Raw genomic sequence first — 21,643 nt, 5'->3', positions numbered from 1 at the left:
TTGAAAAATAAATTGACATTTCACAGTCATTTCCTATCACTTTGGTCATCAGAGTTTATCTCAAGAAAAGATTTCATTTGCCTTAACTTACTACATCTTCAAAACAGTCATTCTACCATAAACTTAATATTAAACACTGTATTTATCAAATACAAATCCAAAACTAAATCCCTAAGTTTGTATGCTTAACTTGTTGGAAAGTATGTATTTTAGGGTATGTATTTTAGGGTAGTTTTTTAGGGTAGTTTTTAAAAATTATAATAATACAACAGTGTTAGTAACTATCTTTATTCTCAAATTGATAAAAGCATTTAACATATACTTTACAGTATAAACAAAGTAAGTGCTACGCATTTTGCTTATAAAGTGACTTAAGTATTTCAAGCATTAATATTCAATTTGTACAAAAAAGTACATTTCCAAATAAAGCTTTGGTTAGTAGAACTCATTATGTACTGTCAAATCCATTGTCCAAAGTTGTTCAAGGAAAAAAGCTTCATCCACTAACACAGGTATTTCTTGTACAAAGCTATTTACTATTTAGTAAGAGGGGAAAAGATTACAGTAATTGCTTTTCATTTCCAAGTCTGGATCAGCCTTTTTTCTTCTCATTTATATGTGGCCAGAATACCAAGACTTTGAAAAATCACCTTTTACTTTATTCTTAGGAAGGTAATCTATTTAAAAAATAGATTAGATCTGTAAGACTGTTAGTTTCCATAATTACCAAGATGCTTTCCAAATATTTCAAGCATTATTGTATTAGTCAATTGGGGTAAATCACTTCTAATTTCCCTTAGGAAAGGTGGTATCTACTAGCACTAGTGCTCAGAATCAAAGCTTATATAATACCTCAAAAAACTAAATGTAGCCTCAAACTTAATATTTTTATAGCAACGTGTGGATTACCTTTTATTCATATGAAAGTAATAAAAATGCTACCTAACTTAAATAATATAAAACAGCGTTTTAACCAAATTAACAATCACAAAACTTAAGACATTTTTCTATTAAAATTTTCCAGTCCACTGAACAATATTTACTCAAAAATATGATTATGAACTTAAATATATCCTCTTTTAAGTTTACTTGTTTATGCTAACCTGTACACTGGTGCTCCTTTTATGTTTTTTGAAAGCCCTGCTTACGTAACTATTTAATTCCAAAATGGAAAAATGAGCCATCACTAAAATTCACTGGAGAATAATATTCTTTCATGGAAATAATTTATAAATATTTTAAAGTTCTACTTTTAATTACTTCAATTTGGCTTTTTTATATAGATAAGCTTTTCATTTCAATTACTGTATATTTCAAAACTAGCTTAAACAAAGATAAACAAAACCAAGGAGAACTGGTAAAGCATTCCTTACTTTACATAGGATGCCTCAAAGTGTCACATACATAGTAACATCACAGAAGAGAATTTATATGGTTTAGCAGATTATAGAGCAAACCTGAAAGTTTATACAAAGTTAAATACTGCCTCCCTTCCTGTTTTTTTTCTTTTAATTTGATCTTGGCTCTGTTTATTATCCTTCTATAACCACTGTGACACTTCCAGTTGTCTACGAGATCCAATTACCTATACATACCTCTTTAAACAGCTCTGTAACATATTTCAGAAACATTCAACCAATCTTTTTCATTCAATATGACATATCCTACATTTTTCTCACAAAATGCTCTGTCCTGAGCTATAGTAAACACCTTATAACAGGTGTATGTATAACTGAAGACCCTAAAATGTCAAGTTTACATTTTTTAAAAAATGCATAGAGAACATAACTTTGGAAAACCTATTAGTACTCACTTCTCAGATACTGTAAGACACAGGTTTTGTTTCTTTCAGACTATTAATCTTCAATAACTGGTTATTACTTTCAGATCTGAACCACATTTAAAAAACTTTTTCCGAGCTTTGACTGCTATTAGGCTGAAGAAAGAGATGAAGTTTTCTGACCAAAACTGGTCCATGGGTCTTCCAATAAACAATCCTTACATATTCAATGCAGGTATCAAATTTCCATGCCACAAAATAGAATTACATCAGAACTACAGGATATAAACTCTTATTATAATACAATATGCTTAATATTAAGGTGCTATTCATCATGTCCTACATCATTCAGTCTACCAAGTGGGCATCATGTCGGGAAACCATACCCTACCAAGATGCTTGGACACCTCCCAATGGATCTGCTCCAAACTGTATTTTTGGTCAGGAATTAATACTTCTTCCATAATGGATAACTGAGACAGGCGGCCACCACACATCTTCACAAACTCAACAAAGGCACTACATGAGACTTCACATTCCCCTAGTCCAATAGCTGACAAATTTTTACAACGTTCTGCAATGCGAATTAACTCTTCATCAAGTGGCCGTAATCCATTAGCACATACTACTAATTCAACTAGTCTAGGGCAAGTCATTCCCACACGGCCAAGCACATCTTTGCTTACTGATCTCCCAAAGTAAAGATGGGTGGCAGGTATTTCATACCGAAAGAATGGATCAAATTCCTCTTCATATAAAAAAAAATACATCACTAAGTTCACTTTTGGTGAATGTCTGATGAAAGCATCCCAGCTGCTTTTCTGAATAGTATGGAAGTGTGTCTGTCCAGGATTCTCACTGACTACATCAATGCGCAAATGTTCTAATCGGACATGTTTTTCAGAAGATAAAGCAAGCAGCAATTCATCACTTAACAAGTGGTAATTCAGGGCCAGTTCACGTAAGCCATGACATTGATCAGCCACACAGAGGATACCTTGAAAGAAAAAAGACCTAATTATTTACAGATTTTTGTACAAGTTCATTATCTGTTCAAAAAAGTTAATCAAGTACATGTCTCACAATAAAGGCTTACATATTTTCTGATCACAAAACTACAATTTAGTTATATGGTTGGACGAGCAGAAAGTCAAACATTCAAAAACCTATTACTAATTCTGTCTATTAACAATGAGACAGTAAATCTGACACCTTAAAAAGAAGGTGAAGCTCACTTAACAACTTACATCATAAATTATTAATAAATACAGTTGACCCTTGAACACCGAGGTTAGGGACACTGACCCTTGTACAGTTAAAAATCTGTGCATAACTTTTGACTCCTCCAACACTTACTAATAGTCTACTGTTGACCAGATGCCTTAGTGATAACAGTCAATTAATACATACTTTGTATGTTAAATATATTTTGTGCTACACTCGTACAACAAAGTTAGAAAAAAGAAAATACTAAGAAAATCTTAACAGGAAATATATTTATAGTATATGTCTGTATTTATTGGAAAAAAAAAAAAAAAAAACAAGAAACCACATGTGGACCCACAAAGTTCAAACCCATGTTGCTCAAGCGTTAGCTATATGTTAATATTCCATAACTTAGTAACGTTTACCCTAGTTATGCATGGACAATGCCATAGTCTTTAGAAAACTTATTATTAACACCCAACTTGTAAGTTAAGCCAAGAAAAGTTAAGTGATCATTGCTATAGAGGCCAAAGGACATTTTTTTAAACTGAAAACTTAATCCTAATTAAAAAGAAAAAAAAAAGGCAAAGCCAAATAAAAGAATCAATGTAACTTAAAAAAAAATTAGACAAATTTTAGAAAAATATTTCTAATAGGTGAGCAACAAAGAGTTTTAACTGCTAATAGTGCAAGATACCACTAGATAAATGAGTCCAAGGTAACTAATTCACATGAATGGAAATATTAAATATAACTAACATATTCTAACATATCCAGAAAGCAGTTCTATAAATGTTTCCCTAAACTCAGGGCACTGTGCTTCAGAACTGCCCCAAACCCCTATCAGCAGATCTTACCAAAGGTGAGTATCTGATCTCAGAAATGGCCTAGTATAAAAATTCTACCCCAAACAGAGAGCCTGTACTACTTGATAAATGATCCATTCAAACCATTTATTTCTTGTACTTAGAAACAAGGATAGAAACAAAACACACATCACATTATCTACTATTTATTGTGTAATTATGGTATGTCAGATACTTGATATGCTATCCCATGAATACTCAAAAAAATCTAGAAAAATAAGTATTATTTCTATTTTGAAGCTGATGCAGCTAAAGACAGCAAAGCTGGAATTCAAACACAGATTGAATGACTCTTAAGTTCATGTGCTTAACTACTGCTTGAGAAGTGACAAAACAGAGAGGGAATTATAAGATAAAGTTTAACAGCAGTGGAAGGAGAATATCGGCAATACAATCAGTGAAGAGATAAACTGAATCACCAGTATAAGAGTCACAAAAGAGGGGATAAAGGATATCTGTGCTGGAGCACCTTGGTGGCTAAGTCAGTTAAGTGTCTACTTCTTGGTTTCAGCTCGGGTTGTGAGATCGAGTCCTACATCAGACTCCATGCTCAGTGCAGAGTCTATTTGTCCCTCTCCTTCTGCTCCTCCCCCACTATACTCTCTCTAAAATAAGTAAAATCTTAAATTTTTTAAAAAGATTTCATTTATTTTAGAACACAGGCAGAGGGAGCAGGAGGCAGAGGGAGAAGCAGGCTCCCCACTGAGCAAGGAGCCTAGTTTGGGACTCCATCCTGGGACTCCAGCTAGGATCATGACCTGAGCCAAAGGCAGATGCTTAACCAACTGAGCTACCCAGGCTTCCATAACATAACATATAACATAACATAACACATAACATAAAATGTAACATAATGACACCTGTGCTTTCAGCCATAGCATTCAGCCATGGCTGAATGAGTTTCCACTCTCCATAAGGTGTGTATATACTTTGAAATAAATCATTACCCAAGATAACATGATATCTCTTCTTTACAATCTCATAAAGCCCAATATAAAAAGAAAACAAATACAAATAATATAAAAAAATACAAACAATATAAAAAGAAAACAAATGAGGAATGGTAACCAAAGATATAAATAAAAGAAACTGAGAGACCATCTGATAACTATTAAAGCAGCTGTGGCAGGCATAATTCTAAAAGTGATCCCCAAGATTCCACAATGTAACCACCTGGAACCTGTAAATGTGGTAAGATACCACCTCTATGACTATGTTATGTTATACTGTAGAGCTGGCTTTAGTAAGATTGTCTAGGTGGTTTGACTCTAATCACATGAGCCCTTCAAAAGCTGAGTTTGCTCTAGCCAGTTGCAGAAAAGGAGTCAGACTCAAGAACTTCTCTGGCTAAGCAGACAAGCTAACTGAGCAAGGCCTATAGTTCTGAACTATAGAACTGTGATCCTACTAAATCAGTGTTGGTTTAATCTACTAAATTTGCAGTTGTTAGTTAACACAGCAATAGAAAACTCAAACAATTACTATATGACTCAGCAATTCCACTCATAGGTAAATACCCAAAAGAAATTAAGCCTTATGTCCACACAAAATCTTACATAAGTTTTCACAGCAGCATTGTTTGTAACAGTCCCAAGGTGGAAATAACCCAAATACCCATCAAATGAACGATAAACGTGGTATATATCCATACAAAGGAATATCACTTGGCAATAAAAAGAAATTAAACACTGATACATGCTTTAACTTGTACAGAAATTCATTATTGGTGGTATTATATAAATTCACAGAACTCAATTAGAAGAAAAAACGGTAAAAAGCATAAAAAAGATTCAGACCCTCTGTCCTATGGAAGAAATTAGTAGAAGCAAGCTGCTAGGTGCCAAAATAGTTCATTTTTTAAACCACAGCAAAAATGTAGAAACAAGTATCCAACCTTTAAAGAATTATAAGACTAACATTGGCTTATCAACAACACAGAATACTGAGTAACTAAATGCTGATTAGTTCGGCTAATATTTAATTAGTGTCTACATGTCAAGCACTGGACCATAAGTCCAGTGCTTGACATGTAGAACAAAACATCTTTATCCTGAGAGAAGGCAGCAGATAATGAAACAAGAATGTTCTGGGGGTGCCTGGGTGGCTCAGCGGCTTGAGCCTCTACCTTTAGCTCAGGTCATGATCTCAGGATCCTGGGATCGAGCCCCACCATCAGGCTCTCTGCTCAACAGGGAGCCTGCTTTCCCTGCTCTCTGCCTGCCTCTCTGCTTACTTATTATCTCTCTGTGTCATATGATCTCTCTCCCTGTGTCAAATAAATAAATAAAATCTTAAAAAAAAATCCTTTAAAAAAAAAAAAAAGAATGTTCTGGGAGTGGTAACAAGGGAATCCAGGAAATTTCCTAGAACTAACACAATGAGACAAACAATTAGAAAGATCAAGTGAGGGAGAAGGAAAGTGAGTAATATTTCCTGTGTGAACACCCAGACATGGAAGAAAACACAAGCCTTCTAAGAGCTCAACATACAGTGATGCAAGTAAGGTAACACTTTATGGATGAAACCCAATATACAGGCAAGGGCTAGATCATATGGGAACCTTTTCAGCTTCAATAAGGAGTTGAGATCTTACATAAAGCATAGTGACAAGTAGTGAAGAAAACTGGAGTAAAAAATCAAGATTTGTATTTTAGAAAGATTATTCTATCTGTAACATGGAAATCCCATTAAAGAAGAGCAGGCTGCAAGTTAGGATATCACTGTAAGAGGGTACTGCAGCAGGGCACCTGGGTGGCTCAGTTGGTTAAGCATCAGACAGACTCTTGACTTCAGCTCAGGTCACGCTCTCAGGGTCATATGAGATCGAGCCCCACATTGGGTTCCTCAATGAGCACAGAGTCTGCTTATCCTTCTCCCTCTGCTCTTTCTCCCCACCCCACTCATGCTCACATTGTCACTTTCTTGTTCTAAAATAAGTAAATCTCAAAAGAAAAAAAAAAAAAAGAGGGCACTGCATATAAAGACACAAAGATGGGGGCCTGTACTAGAGTAGTAAGAGTAGAGATGAAGAAAGGTAGAATGTCTTAGTTCAGGTTGCTTAACAGAATACCATACACAGGGTGGCTTATGTAATAAGCATTTATTCCTCATAGTTTTGGAGCCTGCAAGTCCAACATGAGGATGTTAATAGCATGGTTAGGTTCTGGCGAGCAACGTACTTCTTGCTGACTTGTGGACAACCACCTTCTTGCTGAGTCTTCACATGGTGAAAAACAGATCCTTTCTCCTCTCTCTCTTTTTTTTTTTTTTTTTTAAGATTTTATTTATTTATTTGACAGAGATCACAAGTAGGCAGAGAGGCAGTCAGGGGTGGGGGGAAGCAGGCTCCCCGCTGAGCAGAGAGCCCAATGTGGAGCTCGATCCCAGGACCCTGAGATCATGACCTGAGCCGACGGCAGTGGCTTAACCCACTGAGCCATCCAGGTGCCCCTCTCCTGTCTCTTCTTGCAAGGGCACTAATCCCATTTGTGAGAGCTCTACCCTCATGACCTAACTACTCTCCCAACCCAATGCCAAATACCACCACACTGCAGCTTAGGGCTTCAGCAACATGAATGAGGGGCTGGAGAAGGGATCGACACAAATCTTCAGTCTCTAGCCTAGAGATTCAAGGCATACTTTAATGATGGGAGTCACCAGACCGTGGTGACTGAAGGGATATAGAAAGGGCAGCAAAGGGGCGCCTGGGTGGCTCAGTAGGTTAAAGCCTCTGCTTTCAGCTCAGATCATGATCCCAGGGTGCTGGGATCGAGCCCCGCATCGGGCTCTCTGCTCAGCGGGGAGCCTGCTTCCCATCCCCCTCTCTCTGCCTGCCTCTCTGCCTACTTGTGATCTCTGTCTGTCAAATAAATAAGTAAAATCTTAAAAAAAAAATTAAAAAAAAGAAAGGGCAGGAAAGAATCAAGGATGTCGGCCAGGTCTCTGACAACTAGGATGGATGGTACCATTTACCGAGACAGCACACAGGACAAAGCAAGAGATTTGGATAGAGAGAAAAGAAAGTTCATTATTAGTCTGAAGTACCAGTGAGACACTCCAGAGCAACTGGGCCACCGGCAGCTCCACACATTGCTCTGGAGTTCCAGAGTAACTGTAACTGGGAAGTGTTAACATACAGAATGAAACTGAAGCCACAGATGACCATGCACAGCCCAGAGTGCAGAGTAAAACAAAAAAAGACCCAGCACAGAACACAGTGAAACACCAAAATTTAAGGAATGAAAAGAAAAATCAGCAAAAGGAATGGTAGGAAAAATCAGAGGAGGAAAATCAAGAATACAGTATCAGTCAAGTCACTAGTATCAAATGGTGCCTAGATCAAGCAAGAAGACAATTATAATTACTATATGAAATGGGAAAAAAGTCTGATAAAATATTCAGTGAAAAAAGAATAGAAAATAGCCCTTAATTTCAACTTAGAAAAAGAACAGTCCCAATATGCAAAATATAGATAGAAAGAAAATATGCAAATATATTAAATTTTAAAGTGAAATTCTCTACGGTTATACTCTTAAATTAAAAAGCATTACAAGTACTCTCTTTCATTTCCCTTTTCGAACAACTTGCCCAAAGCCATTAGGTAAGACCACACAAGTTTATACATGCTATCAGAATTGATGTGTATATATTTAATAAAAGTAAATGAACAGGAGATGGGCTAGGATAAAGAGAATAATGAACTCACAGTTTCACAGAGAAACTAGAGACCTAACGGCTCTCTTAGTATAGTCTAGTATGGGAAGTACTATAAGTTATGTTTAGAATACTATGGAAACAACACATGGGTGAATTAAACCAGAGAGGAGGAAATAAGAACAAAACCAGAATTCTGAAGGCAGGCCTGGAGTTAGCTAGAGGAAGAAGTGGGAGAAAAACTGAATTCCACAAAGTACAGTGTATTAATGCACACACAGGGACTAAGAACCATAGTTATGTAGGACTCAAGTAAAAGCAGAAGGTAAATGAATAGCAAACAAGATTAAAGAGACAGGAGGAGGTAAGGATACAAAGGACCTTGTACGTTATGAAGCTATGAAATGTGGACCATGCTCTCACAGCAAACCTATAAAATAGACAGAAAATGTGACCAAGGTCACATTAGAATTAAGTGCCAAAGGTCCATTCTTCTTAAATTCTCTTTTATTAGATTATTACTTTCAGTAGTAATCTAGAAGGGGCAGAATCAACTAGGGAAATACTGCAATACACCTAGCCATTCCAATCACCAAGACCCTCCATGTAGGACACATGGACAACAAGTAAGTAATCTCCATCCAAAAGGAAATCATTTTCTTGGGGGAAAGCCAGGCTTTAGTCATGGTAAGAAGGTGGGAAGTATCCTGCAACGACATCAAGGATTTAACAGTCTTAAAAACAGGTTTCCTAAATAACACAGCCCAAAGACTGGGAGGGATGTCAACAGTGGGAGGATGTGTCAGAATGGAAGCCTCAGGGAGTAGTAATACCAAGTACAAGTTTAGTGCTCGCTTCGGCAGCACATATACCAAGTGCAAGTTTATACTTAATTTACAGTACGAACCATTTGGAATTTAAAAGATCTCAAACTGAATAATGTAGTAATGCTTAGAAAATTCTATAAAAGTTGGAAAGAGCTTTCATAATGCTACTCCCCATTTAATGGGCTCTCAGCTCCAAAACTCCACTTAAGAAAAGGGTTATTTTGCAAAATCTAAGGTGGCGACTTTAGCATAGTTCTCCTCCTTCTACACAGTGAGAAGAAAAGCAATTTTGAAATTGCTCTGATTCAAAACCTACACCCTGCTGGCTCAACTACAATTAGAGTAAATTCTATCTTACCTGAATGGGCAACCTCAGGCAAATCTTTTTTTTTTTTTAGTATGTCCATTTTCTTGAACATGTTGGACACAAGTTGCCAAATAAGAGTAGAAAATAAGTGAAAGTTAAGTGTCTAGGTTAGGAATGCCACAAACTTTATGTTATTGCATTATGACATTAATATTAAATATTTATCCAAAAAAGATGAAATAATATTGACCGATCTATGAGGTTAATGATCACAGTTTTTAATTTGATAAGTGCATCAATACATTTTACTAACATGTTATCTGGCAAAAAACAACACACCTGCTGGAGAGACGTGAGGACAGCTGCTCATTTTCAGAAGCTTGAGTGTATCGCTGTTGTTGGCCACTAGTACTTTGAGGGATGGATCATCTACTGGGGTATCATCTATTTTAAGCGAGGACAAGGATTTGGAGTTTACAAACACTACCGTCAGTGCAGAAATAAAGTGAGACTGAAAAGCAAAAAAAATTAAAACAGTTGCAATCTTCATAGAAGAGAATAGAGGGGTGTTCATATAATTCACATAAGGATCCATCTAAACCCCAATGATATATTCCATAACTATTATAGGGGTAGCATCCCTCCACTTTGTTGTTGGAGATATGGCAAAAAAGAGAGGTGACTATTTGTTATCTTTGAGGAAAAGATTTTTAGTTGTAGAAGAAAGAGATTTTAAGCCTCAGGCTGCGTGTCTCTAAATCACAACTGTCACTGGTGAGTAAAAAGACAAATTACGGAATCCAGGATGAGAATACCTCTCAGATACTTCGTATCATCTTATCTGGAAACCCTATTCCATTGTTTTATAACACTGAACTGCATTTTTTTGGTCTGATAATGACCATTAAAACATTCATAATTATTAGCATAATCATTAAAATTATAATAAAGATCAACTCAGAAGCTATGAAAGACTCACCTGGAATATAAAAGCTCATAGAAAATTTGATTCTAAAATAAGGAAAAATCATACCTAAACAAAATTCCAAGTTTAAAACTCCTTTAAATATGTTCAATTATCTACAATATTTTCAAGCTATTTTATTCCAATATATTTCCCCACAAATGTACCAATTATTATTACTGCATTTATTATATACATATAATTATGTTGGAATCTGACCTAAAGGAACCACTGCAGAATAGCAGGAATTAAAGCATGGTCAGCGTATGTAACTTGGAATCAGCTAAACCAATGGACGAGGAATTCAGGAGTAGGAAAGAGAGGTAGACATATGCTCCAACATCATCTTCTACATAACCAATCTCACCCTCCACTTAGCTTTATTTATAAATTCACTACAGCAGTTAAAAGGAATGAGGGCAGGCTAACACAATGAAACACCATTTTCATGGTCACATTCCGTAACTTTCTTTTCACCTACAATTAAATAACTAGTTAACTAATTAAATTTTGACCTATCTTCTCTTAATACTTTGACATCAACCTCAATTCTACCTTGTACAGTCACATGTCATTAGCATACTCACAACTGTATTACTGCCCTTTCCCCATTTCCCTCAGATTTATCTCTGGTCAAATACAACTTCTTTTATGTTCTTTTCTGTTCTCCCAGGATTTCCAAGATATAGAAACACCCTATTTCAATCTTTGACAAGAGCCAAAATGGGGATCAAGGTGGAGGCAGAGAGAACTTCTACCAGATGCATCACAGTACCCAAAGAAAAACTACTAATGTACACATTTGTTTTTTAATTAGGTACATAGAAAATAAATTCAGAACATATAATTTCCTATATAGAAGTCAGTACTCTGACTTAATCAGAATCTCCTGTACTGCTCAAAGGAGGGGGGAAATTCAGGATAGGGAAAGTAATCTAAAATCTCAAAGCTTCTCAGGTGATTTTCATGCACATTAAGTTTGAGAACCACAGTGCTCTGACTCACATACTTACATTCTTAAAATGTTGAACAGAATATCTTACCCATCCCCTTATCTTAAATGAGGAAAACATTTTCTCTCAAATGTATGTAAAGAACCATTTAAAAAAATCAAGTAGGGATGCATAGGGGCTCGGGTCATAATATTAGGGTCATGAGATCAAGCCCCATATTGGGCTCCACATGAGGTGTGGAACCTTCTTAGGATTCTCTCTCTCCCTCTCACTCTGCCCCTGACCCCAGCTGCTCCTGCTTGCTCTCTCAAAAAACAACATCAAATAAGACTTTTAATCAATTGGTGATACATTTCTTACTGATATTCCATTCTATTACCACCTGGGTTATAACACACACTCAATTGAATACAATTTCTTCCTAAATCATCCTTGTAAATTAAACTGTTAGGTGTGTTAAATGGATATCTAGATTTTAGTTTGCAGTGTACTCTGATAAAAAAAACTTTCAAATTATTGTTAGATGCTAATCTACCCAACATTAACTAACATACTTAGGGGACCTTTATCAATTGCCTTTCTAAAAACACACACTTGGGGCACCTAAGTGGCTCAGTCAGTTGGGCATCTGATTCTTGATTTCAGCTCTCGAGGTCATGGGATCGGGCTTCACATTGGGTTCCATGGTGGGGGAGGAGTCTGCTTGGGATTATCTCCCTCTCCACCTCTCTTTGCCCCTCCTTCCCACTAGAATGTGCTTTCTCTCTAAACTAAATAAATAGGGACGCCTACATAGCTCAGTCAGTTAAGCATCTGCCTTTGGCTCAGGTCATGATCCCAGAGTCCTGGGATTGAGCCCCACCATCAGGCTCCCGGCTCAGCAGGGAGCCTGCTTCTCCCCCTCCCTGCCTTCTGCTCCCCCTGATTATGCTCTCCTTCTGTCAAATAAAATCTTTAAAAAATATAAATAAAAATAAACTAAATAAATCTTTAAAAATGTATTTTTTCTATTTTAAGAGACTAGTTATTAGAGACACCATCTAATTACATGTAGGATTATGTTGGAATATATATATAAATATAAATAGTTCACTCTTCACAAAAAACAAAAAAACTTCTCTTTAAATAAAATCTATGCATTAATCCAAGCTGTACTAATTTTTGCTCAAGAATAAATCTTTACCCATTACCAGAAGATTTTATAATTAATCTATACTTGTTCTCACTACTGGCACTGTCTACTTTTCTTTGATTAAAATTTCACCAATCTGCTCTGAAAGTCCAAAAAGGAGCTGCTATATGCCTTTTTTCTAATATGCTTCTCAGTTTTACTTAGTCTCTTGTTGAACCCTCTGCAAATTTCTTTTTAAAGATTTTATTTATTTATTTGACAGAGATCACAAGTAGGCAGAGAGGCTGGCAGGGGTGGGGGGGAAGCAGGCTCTCTGCTGAGCAGAGAACCGTATGAGGGGCCTCAAGCCCAGGACCCTGGGATCATGACCTGAGCCAAAGGCAGAGAGGCTCAACTGACTGAGCCACCCACACACCCTACCCTCTGCAAATTTATTCACTCTTAACTTTTCCCACCAAGAAGCACAAGGTGATCAGAAAAAGGAAAAGCTTTTAAAAAAAATCCTATTGCCTAACAATCTAAACAGTAACCAGTTTTCCAATGAGTGTACTATTTTTCTTACACTCCCATTGTCACTACAAGAAATGGGCAGGGCTTCATTCGATTTCTCAGTAACTACCAGTAACAAAACCAGCAAATACCTTTGGTAAATCCATAAAGCTTGGTCGAGCCGTTGAAATAAGTCCAAGTGTTTTTAAAGAGCAGTTTACCAGTTGTGATAATATATCACAAGCTGCTTCAGCAGATTCTTTGCTGCTGTCCACCTTAAAAAAGAACAGATAATTTAGCCATGCCTATATTTACATTTCTATGCATAATCTTAATTTTACAAAAGCAAGTTATTAATTACATTACAAAGAATTAATATTTATTCTTTCAATCATATACCCTCATGTACAATGTCAGCTTTTTCTGAGTCTCCTTGAAAAATTTTAAGTGCAACTGTCAAGACTTAAATTTTGTTATGATATAATAAAGGACTTGATTTTTAAGCTGATTTACTCCAAACTGACTATATAATATATAATCTAATGGAACACATGAATTTATAGCTTTTGAAAAATAATTACATATTTGGTAATAGATCTAATTCTACATGCAAATACAGTGTCTATGGTACACAGGTTTCAAGGCACCAGAAAGTGAATATTTACTCAAAAGGTTCAAATTAATCAAAACCTGGGATTCATCACTAATGATATTAACGGAAAGATGAATGTGAAGTAAAATGAGGACATCTGACCAGTCAAGCATGAAAATCTGAATCAAATGAGAAGCAGCTGCTCCCACACAGAAACATTTCCTAGTGAAGAGTAATATGGACAAAAACTCCTGTGGGATATGAGAAGGAGCTCTAGTTGTTCCATGAGCTAAAAAACATCTTAAAAGAGAACAGTTAAAAGTAATATGACTTTCATTTCTAGAATGATGTACCTTACCTTAACCCAAAAATGTTCTGAAGAGCTGGCTGTAAAACTGCGAACTGTTTCAGAGCTGTTTATAGTACTTTTCTTTGACTAAGTATTTCTACAGAAGTGGTTCCTAATGTGTGCTCCCTAGACCGGCAGCATCATCATCACCTGGGAACCAGTTAGAAATGCAAATTCTCAGGCCTGTCCCAGATCATCTCAGTCAGAAACTCAGGGGGTGGCACCCAGCAATCTTTGTCTCAACCAGCACTCCCGGTGTTTATGATACACATAAAGTTTGAGAACCACTGTTTTATACTCATAATTACTAACGCCTGTCTGGCCTAGTTAGTGATAAACTCCACACACAATATAATCAGGAGAGCTCAGGAGACTATTACGGTATGGCTCTTTTGGTAAATAAGAAATTATTTTCTCAGGAAAATAAATAATCCCTAATAAAAATGTTTAAACTTACAAGAAAGATGTTTTGTAAGGGTTATGCAAGTTGGATACAGCTGAACTGTGTCATATGGCTGTAAAGGAGTAACACTGACCCAGCCAACCCCTGGATGGAAGTGGTTTTTAGATCTATGAGATTATGTTATTATGCTCATCTTTTCTCAAATTTATGACAGAATACTCTCAGACAACTCAAAGATGACTGAAACCGAAGGAAGGCTCTTGAGCTTTCTTCATGGGGAGATGGGGGGAGGGACAACACTTGAGGAGTTCTGGGATTTGTCTGATTCTCTCACCATTCCCTCACCCTTACCCTCAGTTAGGGATGCCAGGTAACATACAGGACATCCATTTAACTAAGTATTATGCCTCAAATAATGAATGGAATATATTTACACTAAATATTATATGTTGATTATCTAGAATCAAAACTCAATTAATAGGCATCTTCTATTTTTCCTTGATAAAGCTAGCAATCATATCCCCAGCAGACTAAGAGCCTTTGCGCATTTTTCTGGGAAGACAGCCAAACGCACCCAACCATTCCTATCACCACCACTCTCCTCCTCTTCAGATACATATGGAATAATAAGCAGGTAATCTTTATCTAAGAAGGAATGACAACTTTGAGAGCAGTCAAGACTAGTTTTGGCAAAGAACTCTGGGTTGAGAACCACTTTATCTAGGTTTAATCTGACCTATTTAACAACTGCTACCTATGGGTAATCAGGTATGCCATGTGTTCCTTTTCAACAACTGTCAGGTATGTTAAAGGTTTAGTAAACATGTCTACGTTCCATTATTTATCCTCAGAACAAAACATTATAAGCCTCTGTACTCCTATAAACCACTGTGATTCCTTAAACTATTCTAGACATCTCAAAAAGCCACCCAAGTTCATTTCTCTCCTCACTGCATGAATTCCCTTCTGGCAACGAAAAAGAAATAAACAGTTCCCTTTGGCATTCTTCCAAACACCTTTGCCTATTTCTCTCTAAAACATACTCTTCTGAACCTTTTACATAGTATTTCTGTATCTCCTTTTTATTTGAAGATCCCATATCATAAAGCCATCAATAACCAGAATTCAGTCCCTATTAAATAGTAATAGCAATTAAGTTTTGGTCAATCATAATATCCACATTTTTTTATTTTATTGTACATTTCTTTTTCCTCAAATTAACAATAATGCAATGTGACTGTCAGCTTTGGTAAATGATTTATACTTATTTAGAAGTTACTTCTGTTCTTTTAAAAAAAATCAACAGTAATTATGACTCAGTGGAGTAATTTAGCTCAAAAATAATTATTTCTCACAGCTTCCAACGTATGCTATAATTCTCAATCTTTTAAGAACTTTCTCTAAAAAGGCAATATTCTAAAGACAGGGGAAGACATATTGGTTTAGGACAAAAAGCCAAAACAAAATATGCTTTTTTTCTTTTTTTAAAAGAAAGATTTAAATTATTACCTTGAAGCTGACATACTGCAGATGGTTTGAATGTCTTTTAATAATCTGTTTGATCAGCTCTGGATGTGTAGCTTTCAAGTAAGATGTAGCTGGCTGATTCAGTTCAAATTCAAAACATCTCCACAAGTCAGGCATGTGAAATACCTGGTTCCAGTTGCGGCAAACTTGTGAAGCATGAGCCCGGTCAAGAAGAGGCAAATACTTAAACACCTGGAGAATAATGTCCTGAAGGAGATTACCCCAATCACAAGTCTGAGAATGCTCATTTGTAGTCCTCAGTTTCTTAGATTTCTCTGCAGTACCTTCTTCTGATGAATTATGGTCACTATCTCTTCCTCCTCGTTTCATCCTATTCAGAAAAATGCATCATTTTTTTCCACATTTAACTTTTGAATAAAAATAAATCCAATACTCACTATCACTGAGATGCATATATATGTTCATAAATAGAAACACAAATATGCAGAAAGAACTGGATGAGTGATTCAAGGAGAATATCAAACAAAATGGAAAATGCCAGTGGAGACCAACTGTTATTTAAATATTCTATACAGGTGTTTTTAAACATCTATTTATACTATACTACTTGGGGGAGGGGAAGTATCGTGATTTTGAAACTAAACCAAGAATTGTATTTCAAAAACTACAGTCAACTAAAAGGAATATAAAAAAGAATCTACAGTGACACTTCCCAAAGGTTTCTTAAAAGTCATCTAAGGATACCTGCTATATTTGAGTTCTTAAATTTAAGGAGACAGTCCCAAGAACCTGTAGAAAGGATTTGAATTAAGTAACCACCAGATCTTTCCACAATGAGTAGTCTGTGATATGCATTACTACCAGACCCAATCTTTGCTTAAAATAAGCAAATCCACCCCCCTACTATGCATTGTTTGGTCCAAAATGTGGTTTCTTCTTCCAACATATCAGTTACTACTGCAATATTTACCCTAAGTTGTATTTCTGAACCAGGTTATGTATTTATTCTGTGTATATGTACTACCTTCATTTCATTTGTTTCTTTGAAATAGTCATTGTTGCAAAACAGTAGCGTGATTAAGAGAATGGGCTCTGGAATCAAGCTCCCTGGCTTTGAACTGTAGCTCTACCTCTCACTGGTTCTAGGGCCTCAAACAAACTACTTGATTGACCTTCCTGTGCACTTCAGTTTATAAAATGGGGATAAAAACATACAGGGTTCTTGTGAGGAATTAAACTGCATTAGGGCTTGAAAAGAGAGAATGCTGAACTCAGGTACACGAAAGCAATCCAGCATTAAAGACATTAGTGTGTGACACACAAATGAAGTATGTGTGAGTAAGTGCAAGAACACATGCTTATGTAAGAGAAACACATACTGGAAGTAAATTTACCATATTAATTAACTATAATAAGCGGAATTATACTGTATTGTATTACACTAATAATATAGTAATAGGATTATAATAGTGGTGGCATTACAGGTGTAATCAGATAAAGAGGTCTTTTTCTTTTTTAAGAGATCTTGTTTTGATTTGTTATTCAGAAAAATAAGTACTAAACTAAAAAATAAGTACTCCAAATTAAAAAATAAGTACTGCATGATCCAAACTAAAGGAGTAAGTGCAGACCAATCATTAGTACCCCTATTAGTTTAGGCCTGCAACATTTTTATCTCTAGAGAATAGTTCTGGCAGGGTAGTGGTTTGGAGTCACAGCTTTTGCAAAGAATGGCTTGTGGCTCCAAACTCCCTTCTTCTGGTATATGAGTGTACAAGAATTTCTGATTTCTGTGTGGGATGAAGGATGTACATATGCATGACTCTTAACCAAATATGTCTCTGTAGATGCTCTCTATCCAGCAGCCAGCAAAACTTGTGAAAGGACTGGGGGCTGAAAGGAAACAGAATGGCAAAGGCCCCTTCATGCCATTAAAAATCTGCCCAGGTCTTAGCTCATGTGCAATAAATGAACTACATTCCTCACTGATCCTACTTCCAAATATGTGAGTTAAAGTAAACAACCAAAAGGGGAGGGGAAAGGAGAAAACAGAATGACACAGGTGATGGCAAGAGGGTAGTTTTATGAAAGATTAAAACTTGCGTGTTAATGTAAGAATATATTTTTTAATGTGTTTAGAGAAAAGGCTGATTATACCTTTTAGAGAAAAGAAATTTACTATACCTTTTAGAGAAAGGGTATAATTTACAATATAGTCTTTAATATTTTTAAAAAAAACCTCTTCTAGGAATAATGTCCCACTAGAGGCTGAGGTCACACTGTCATTATGACCCATTTTTCAGCTCTACCTTATCCTGGAGGCTTACTTTAATTTTAGCATAGAAAATTTGGGTCAAAGAACAAAGAGTCTGCTACCCAGCAAACTCATAATTTGGCTTATAATTTCTCTTCTGACTGCCTAAAACTACTCATAATTTTGAGATGCAGAGTTCAAAAAAGAATGAAGCTGTCTTTATAACTACTACTCCTTATTATACAATGCTGATTGTCTGTTTCTGGAGAAAATCTTCTAAAACCATAATTATTCAACTTACAGATGGAATGATTCATTTTACTTTAGAATATAGGGATATATAAACAAAAATAAAATGACAGCCTTATTTACACAATTATCTTTGCTAACACTTTGCTGATACTAACAATAGTTCCTTTCTTTTGTCACTACAGCCATTTTAAGTATGTTTCAATATCTTTCCAAGTTGAGTGGAGAAAAAAAGGTAACATATAAAAAAGACATATGCAACACTGAGGAATAGTAATCTCTTGAACTAGATATAAGACTGTATGATTGCCAAAGTATATTTTAAGCACTTACTAGTTTATGAATACCTGAACAAAAGTCTGTAATATGTCAGAACTATAGTACATATAGCAACAGAAAAAAATGCAAGGCCAAATGCTGATAAAAATGGTTCTCTGTATTATTTTCATTCATGCATGAAAATAAAAGAACACTGTAGGCACCTAATAAAATTTTTAAATGTCAATCTTTTCCAAGATGATCTCGTTTATTCATGCAAAAAAAGTTTATATTGCTTCTAAAAGTATTTAATTAAACCTATGTACACATGAAGCTCTTCTGTATAAAGAAAGCTAAACAATTCAGAGTATCCACCAGTCTGCAAAAAATTTACATCAATAGAGTATTAATCTCCTTCTTTTAGTCAAAGTGAAAACACCTCTTACATTTGAACAGGAAGAGTGCAGAGGAAGAAGCTGGACAATAAATGTCAATGACACTTTGCAGAGCACCAAAATCAGGTTTCTTCAAGGGCTCCAGCAGTTCCATTTCCAACTGCAACTTCTCCAGGCCCCAAATAATTCATGCACCTTAGGCCCCAAGAACATTTGTTGGGACTGATATTATCATGATGCACCAAAGGAAAAACAAAACAAAACAAAAACAAAAATGAGGAAAAACTACAGACCAGTTGAGCAGAGCACAGGGAGTTACTGAACTAATTATTAATATTTCCATACACTCTGAAAGAAGCAGTAAACTGGTTCATCAGGAGAGCTGAGGAAAACACTCAGCTGTGTCCACCATGTGTATTAAGCACTTTTAATAAACTGTGCATGTAGTAATTTAAAAAACCCATTTGTACTACGCTCTAAAAAGCCCGTTTTGGCATCACATTCCCTTTCCGTTTCTGTTCTGCTTTGACGATTATCAAAATTAATTTGCATGAATATCAAAATTAATTTGCATGAATATCAAAATTAGTTTGCATGAATATCAAAATTAGTTTGCATTCTTCGGCAGGAATGCAAGAAATAAAAAAGTGGGAAGAGATTAATTCTCGGAACTAAATGGTAGGAAGAGTGAGGTGGTGACAATGTGTGTACAGTCATTTGCAGGAAACTCGGAGTGGACGGCATTTTTATAAATATTTCAAAAGAAGGCGGAAAAAAATAAGAAACTAATTAAAAGATCTGGGGCACTGGATTGGGTATCATCAACAACAAAATAATGGTAATCTAACCTCTTCGCTCGGACATGCAGGTCAATCATTTAATAGGCTGCTTCCTGTTCTCGGTCTGCAACTCCACCTGAAACGCTGCCCACGCCTAAGGCTGGCGCGAAGCTGCTCATCACAAGTTGGCCAAGTTTTCCACTTGGCTACGGGGCCGCAGCGTCCCCTCCTCCTGCGCCACCTCCAAGGATTGGCTCTCCCTGACATTTCTCACGCGCTCCACCCAGGGCAGTCTGCTTTGACGTCTTAACGCCCCTCGCTTTCCACACTACACGCACCGGCACAGCCCACGCCGGGAAGAGCCCGGCACAGCGCAAGCTCCACGGTGCCCGTCACCAATCCCCGCCAAGGGTAACAGAAGCGGGCGACAGCGGCCCCGAGCCCGCACACGCACCACGCCTTGTTGACATGTTTTGAAGCAGGCGTCGCGGGGAAACGCCCCCAAGCAGGCTCCGACGTCTGGGCGCCGCGCCCCATACGACGCTCCCGAGGGGCGGCGAGTACGCGCCCGGGACCCGCCGCCCCCTACCCGCCCTGCCGCCCACGAAGGTCGGCGGACGCACCCCAGCCCCGCCGTCACAGGGGGGCTCGGGCCCTGCCCCTACCCGCCGTTACCTGCTGCCGGGGGCGGCTTCCCCCACACACCACCCCGGGCTCCGGGGACGGCGGCGGCTGGTCCCGCGGCTCTCACATGAGGCCCCCCGGGAGCCCGGCTTTGCGCTCCCGCCGCCGCGGCCCGCCGCGCTCCGCCCGCATCCGAGACTCTGGTCCCGCGGCGAGCGCCAACCCGGCTCCACCTTTGCGGCTCTGGCTGCCCCAGGAGAAGCCTCCTTTCGCAGTCCCGCGCTGCCCGCGTCCTCCTTCCGGGACGCCTTGTCGCCGCGAAAGACTCCTTCAGCGAGCCGCGGCCACCGCGTAGCTCCCAACCGCCTCGGCCCAGACAGCGACTCCAAAATGGCGTCCGGGGCTCGCGGCCGCGCGCTTTCCCCGGCGCGTCTCCGCCCGAGGGAGCGGGCGCGTGTCCGCTGGGGCGCGCCCGCGGAGGGCGGGGGAAGGCGGCAGTGGGCTGCGCCCGCCGGGAGCGCGCACCCTCGGTGCAGCTGGGGGCCTCCGCCTCCGGGTGCCAGGAGTCTGTTGTCTTCCTCCCCCAGACGCTACTGCTACTTTTAGGGGATTCTTCGTTTTGAAGCCAGTGTGGGAGGGCTGGAGCAGGCTAGATGGCTGAAAAGCTATCTGCGGTTGAAACTGGAAAGTTTAGGGAGGTGGAGCAGGAAGGGAGAAAGGAGTGTCTCCGCAGCTGGGGACAACTCCACAGCTGCATCTCCGCAAAAAGATAACCTGTAACGGATTACAGCGGACTCACCTGCGTGCTGCGGCGCCGGGCTTGGGAAGGCCACGCCTGCGCCGCGGAGCCCGAAGGGTTAAATACAGTCTCTGAAAACTGACACACGGCATAAGTCCAGAAGGGGTTGTTGTTCGTTTGACATATGATGTATCATTTGCTTGAGGGGTACAGCTCTGTGAACGGTCAGTCTTAGCCAGTTCACAGCACTCACTATAGCACATACCCTCCCCAGTGTCCATCACCCATAAAGCTGCGGCGGATCAGGGAAGAATGGTTGGCAGTGTTAACGTTGGG

The 21,643-nt window shown here is 38.1% G+C and overlaps 1 protein-coding gene across 3 annotated transcripts; it reads right to left on the bottom strand.

Annotated features, from left to right (window-relative positions):
* Window positions 1-272: 272 nt before the first annotated feature.
* Window positions 273-20,758, bottom strand: FBXL3 (F-box and leucine rich repeat protein 3). Of its 3 annotated transcripts, XM_059144713.1 has the most exons (6): window positions 20,620-20,758; window positions 19,217-19,387; window positions 16,031-16,379; window positions 13,330-13,452; window positions 9,979-10,150; window positions 273-2,777 (listed from the first exon to the last, which is right to left on the bottom strand). In XM_059144713.1, coding segments are annotated over exons 2-6 (1,290 nt in total). In that variant the 5' UTR covers window positions 19,219-19,387; window positions 20,620-20,758; the 3' UTR covers window positions 273-2,133. The 3 variants fall into 3 exon arrangements, with proteins under 3 accessions (XP_059000696.1, XP_059000697.1, XP_059000695.1); XM_059144714.1 differs by lacking the exon at window positions 19,217-19,387 and having other exon boundaries at window positions 20,620-20,755; XM_059144712.1 differs by lacking the exons at window positions 19,217-19,387; window positions 20,620-20,758 and adding an exon at window positions 20,014-20,447.
* Between the last annotated feature and the right edge of the window lie 885 nt (window positions 20,759-21,643).

Source organism: Mustela lutreola, chromosome 13, assembly GCF_030435805.1.
Source record: "Mustela lutreola isolate mMusLut2 chromosome 13, mMusLut2.pri, whole genome shotgun sequence".
NCBI classification, from domain to species: domain Eukaryota; kingdom Metazoa; phylum Chordata; class Mammalia; order Carnivora; family Mustelidae; genus Mustela; species Mustela lutreola.
Note: the sequence above shows the minus strand (reverse complement) of the source record. Positions and strands in the feature narration are given on the sequence as shown.

What these genes read in the sequence shown, in the direction of transcription:
- FBXL3 (XM_059144712.1), bottom strand. Translation starts at nt 20,042, where the DNA reads ATGATTGACCTGCATGTCCGAGCGAAGAG. An exon ending in CTGCATGTCCGAGCGAAGAG is followed by an intron (nt 16,380 to 20,013) that starts GTTAGATTACCA and finishes TTTTCTGAATAG; the next exon opens with GATGAAACGAGGAGGAAGAG. An exon ending in TCCTCACGTCTCTCCAGCAG is followed by an intron (nt 2,778 to 9,978) that starts GTGTGTTGTTTT and finishes TTTTCTTTCAAG; the next exon opens with GTATCCTCTGTGTGGCTGAT.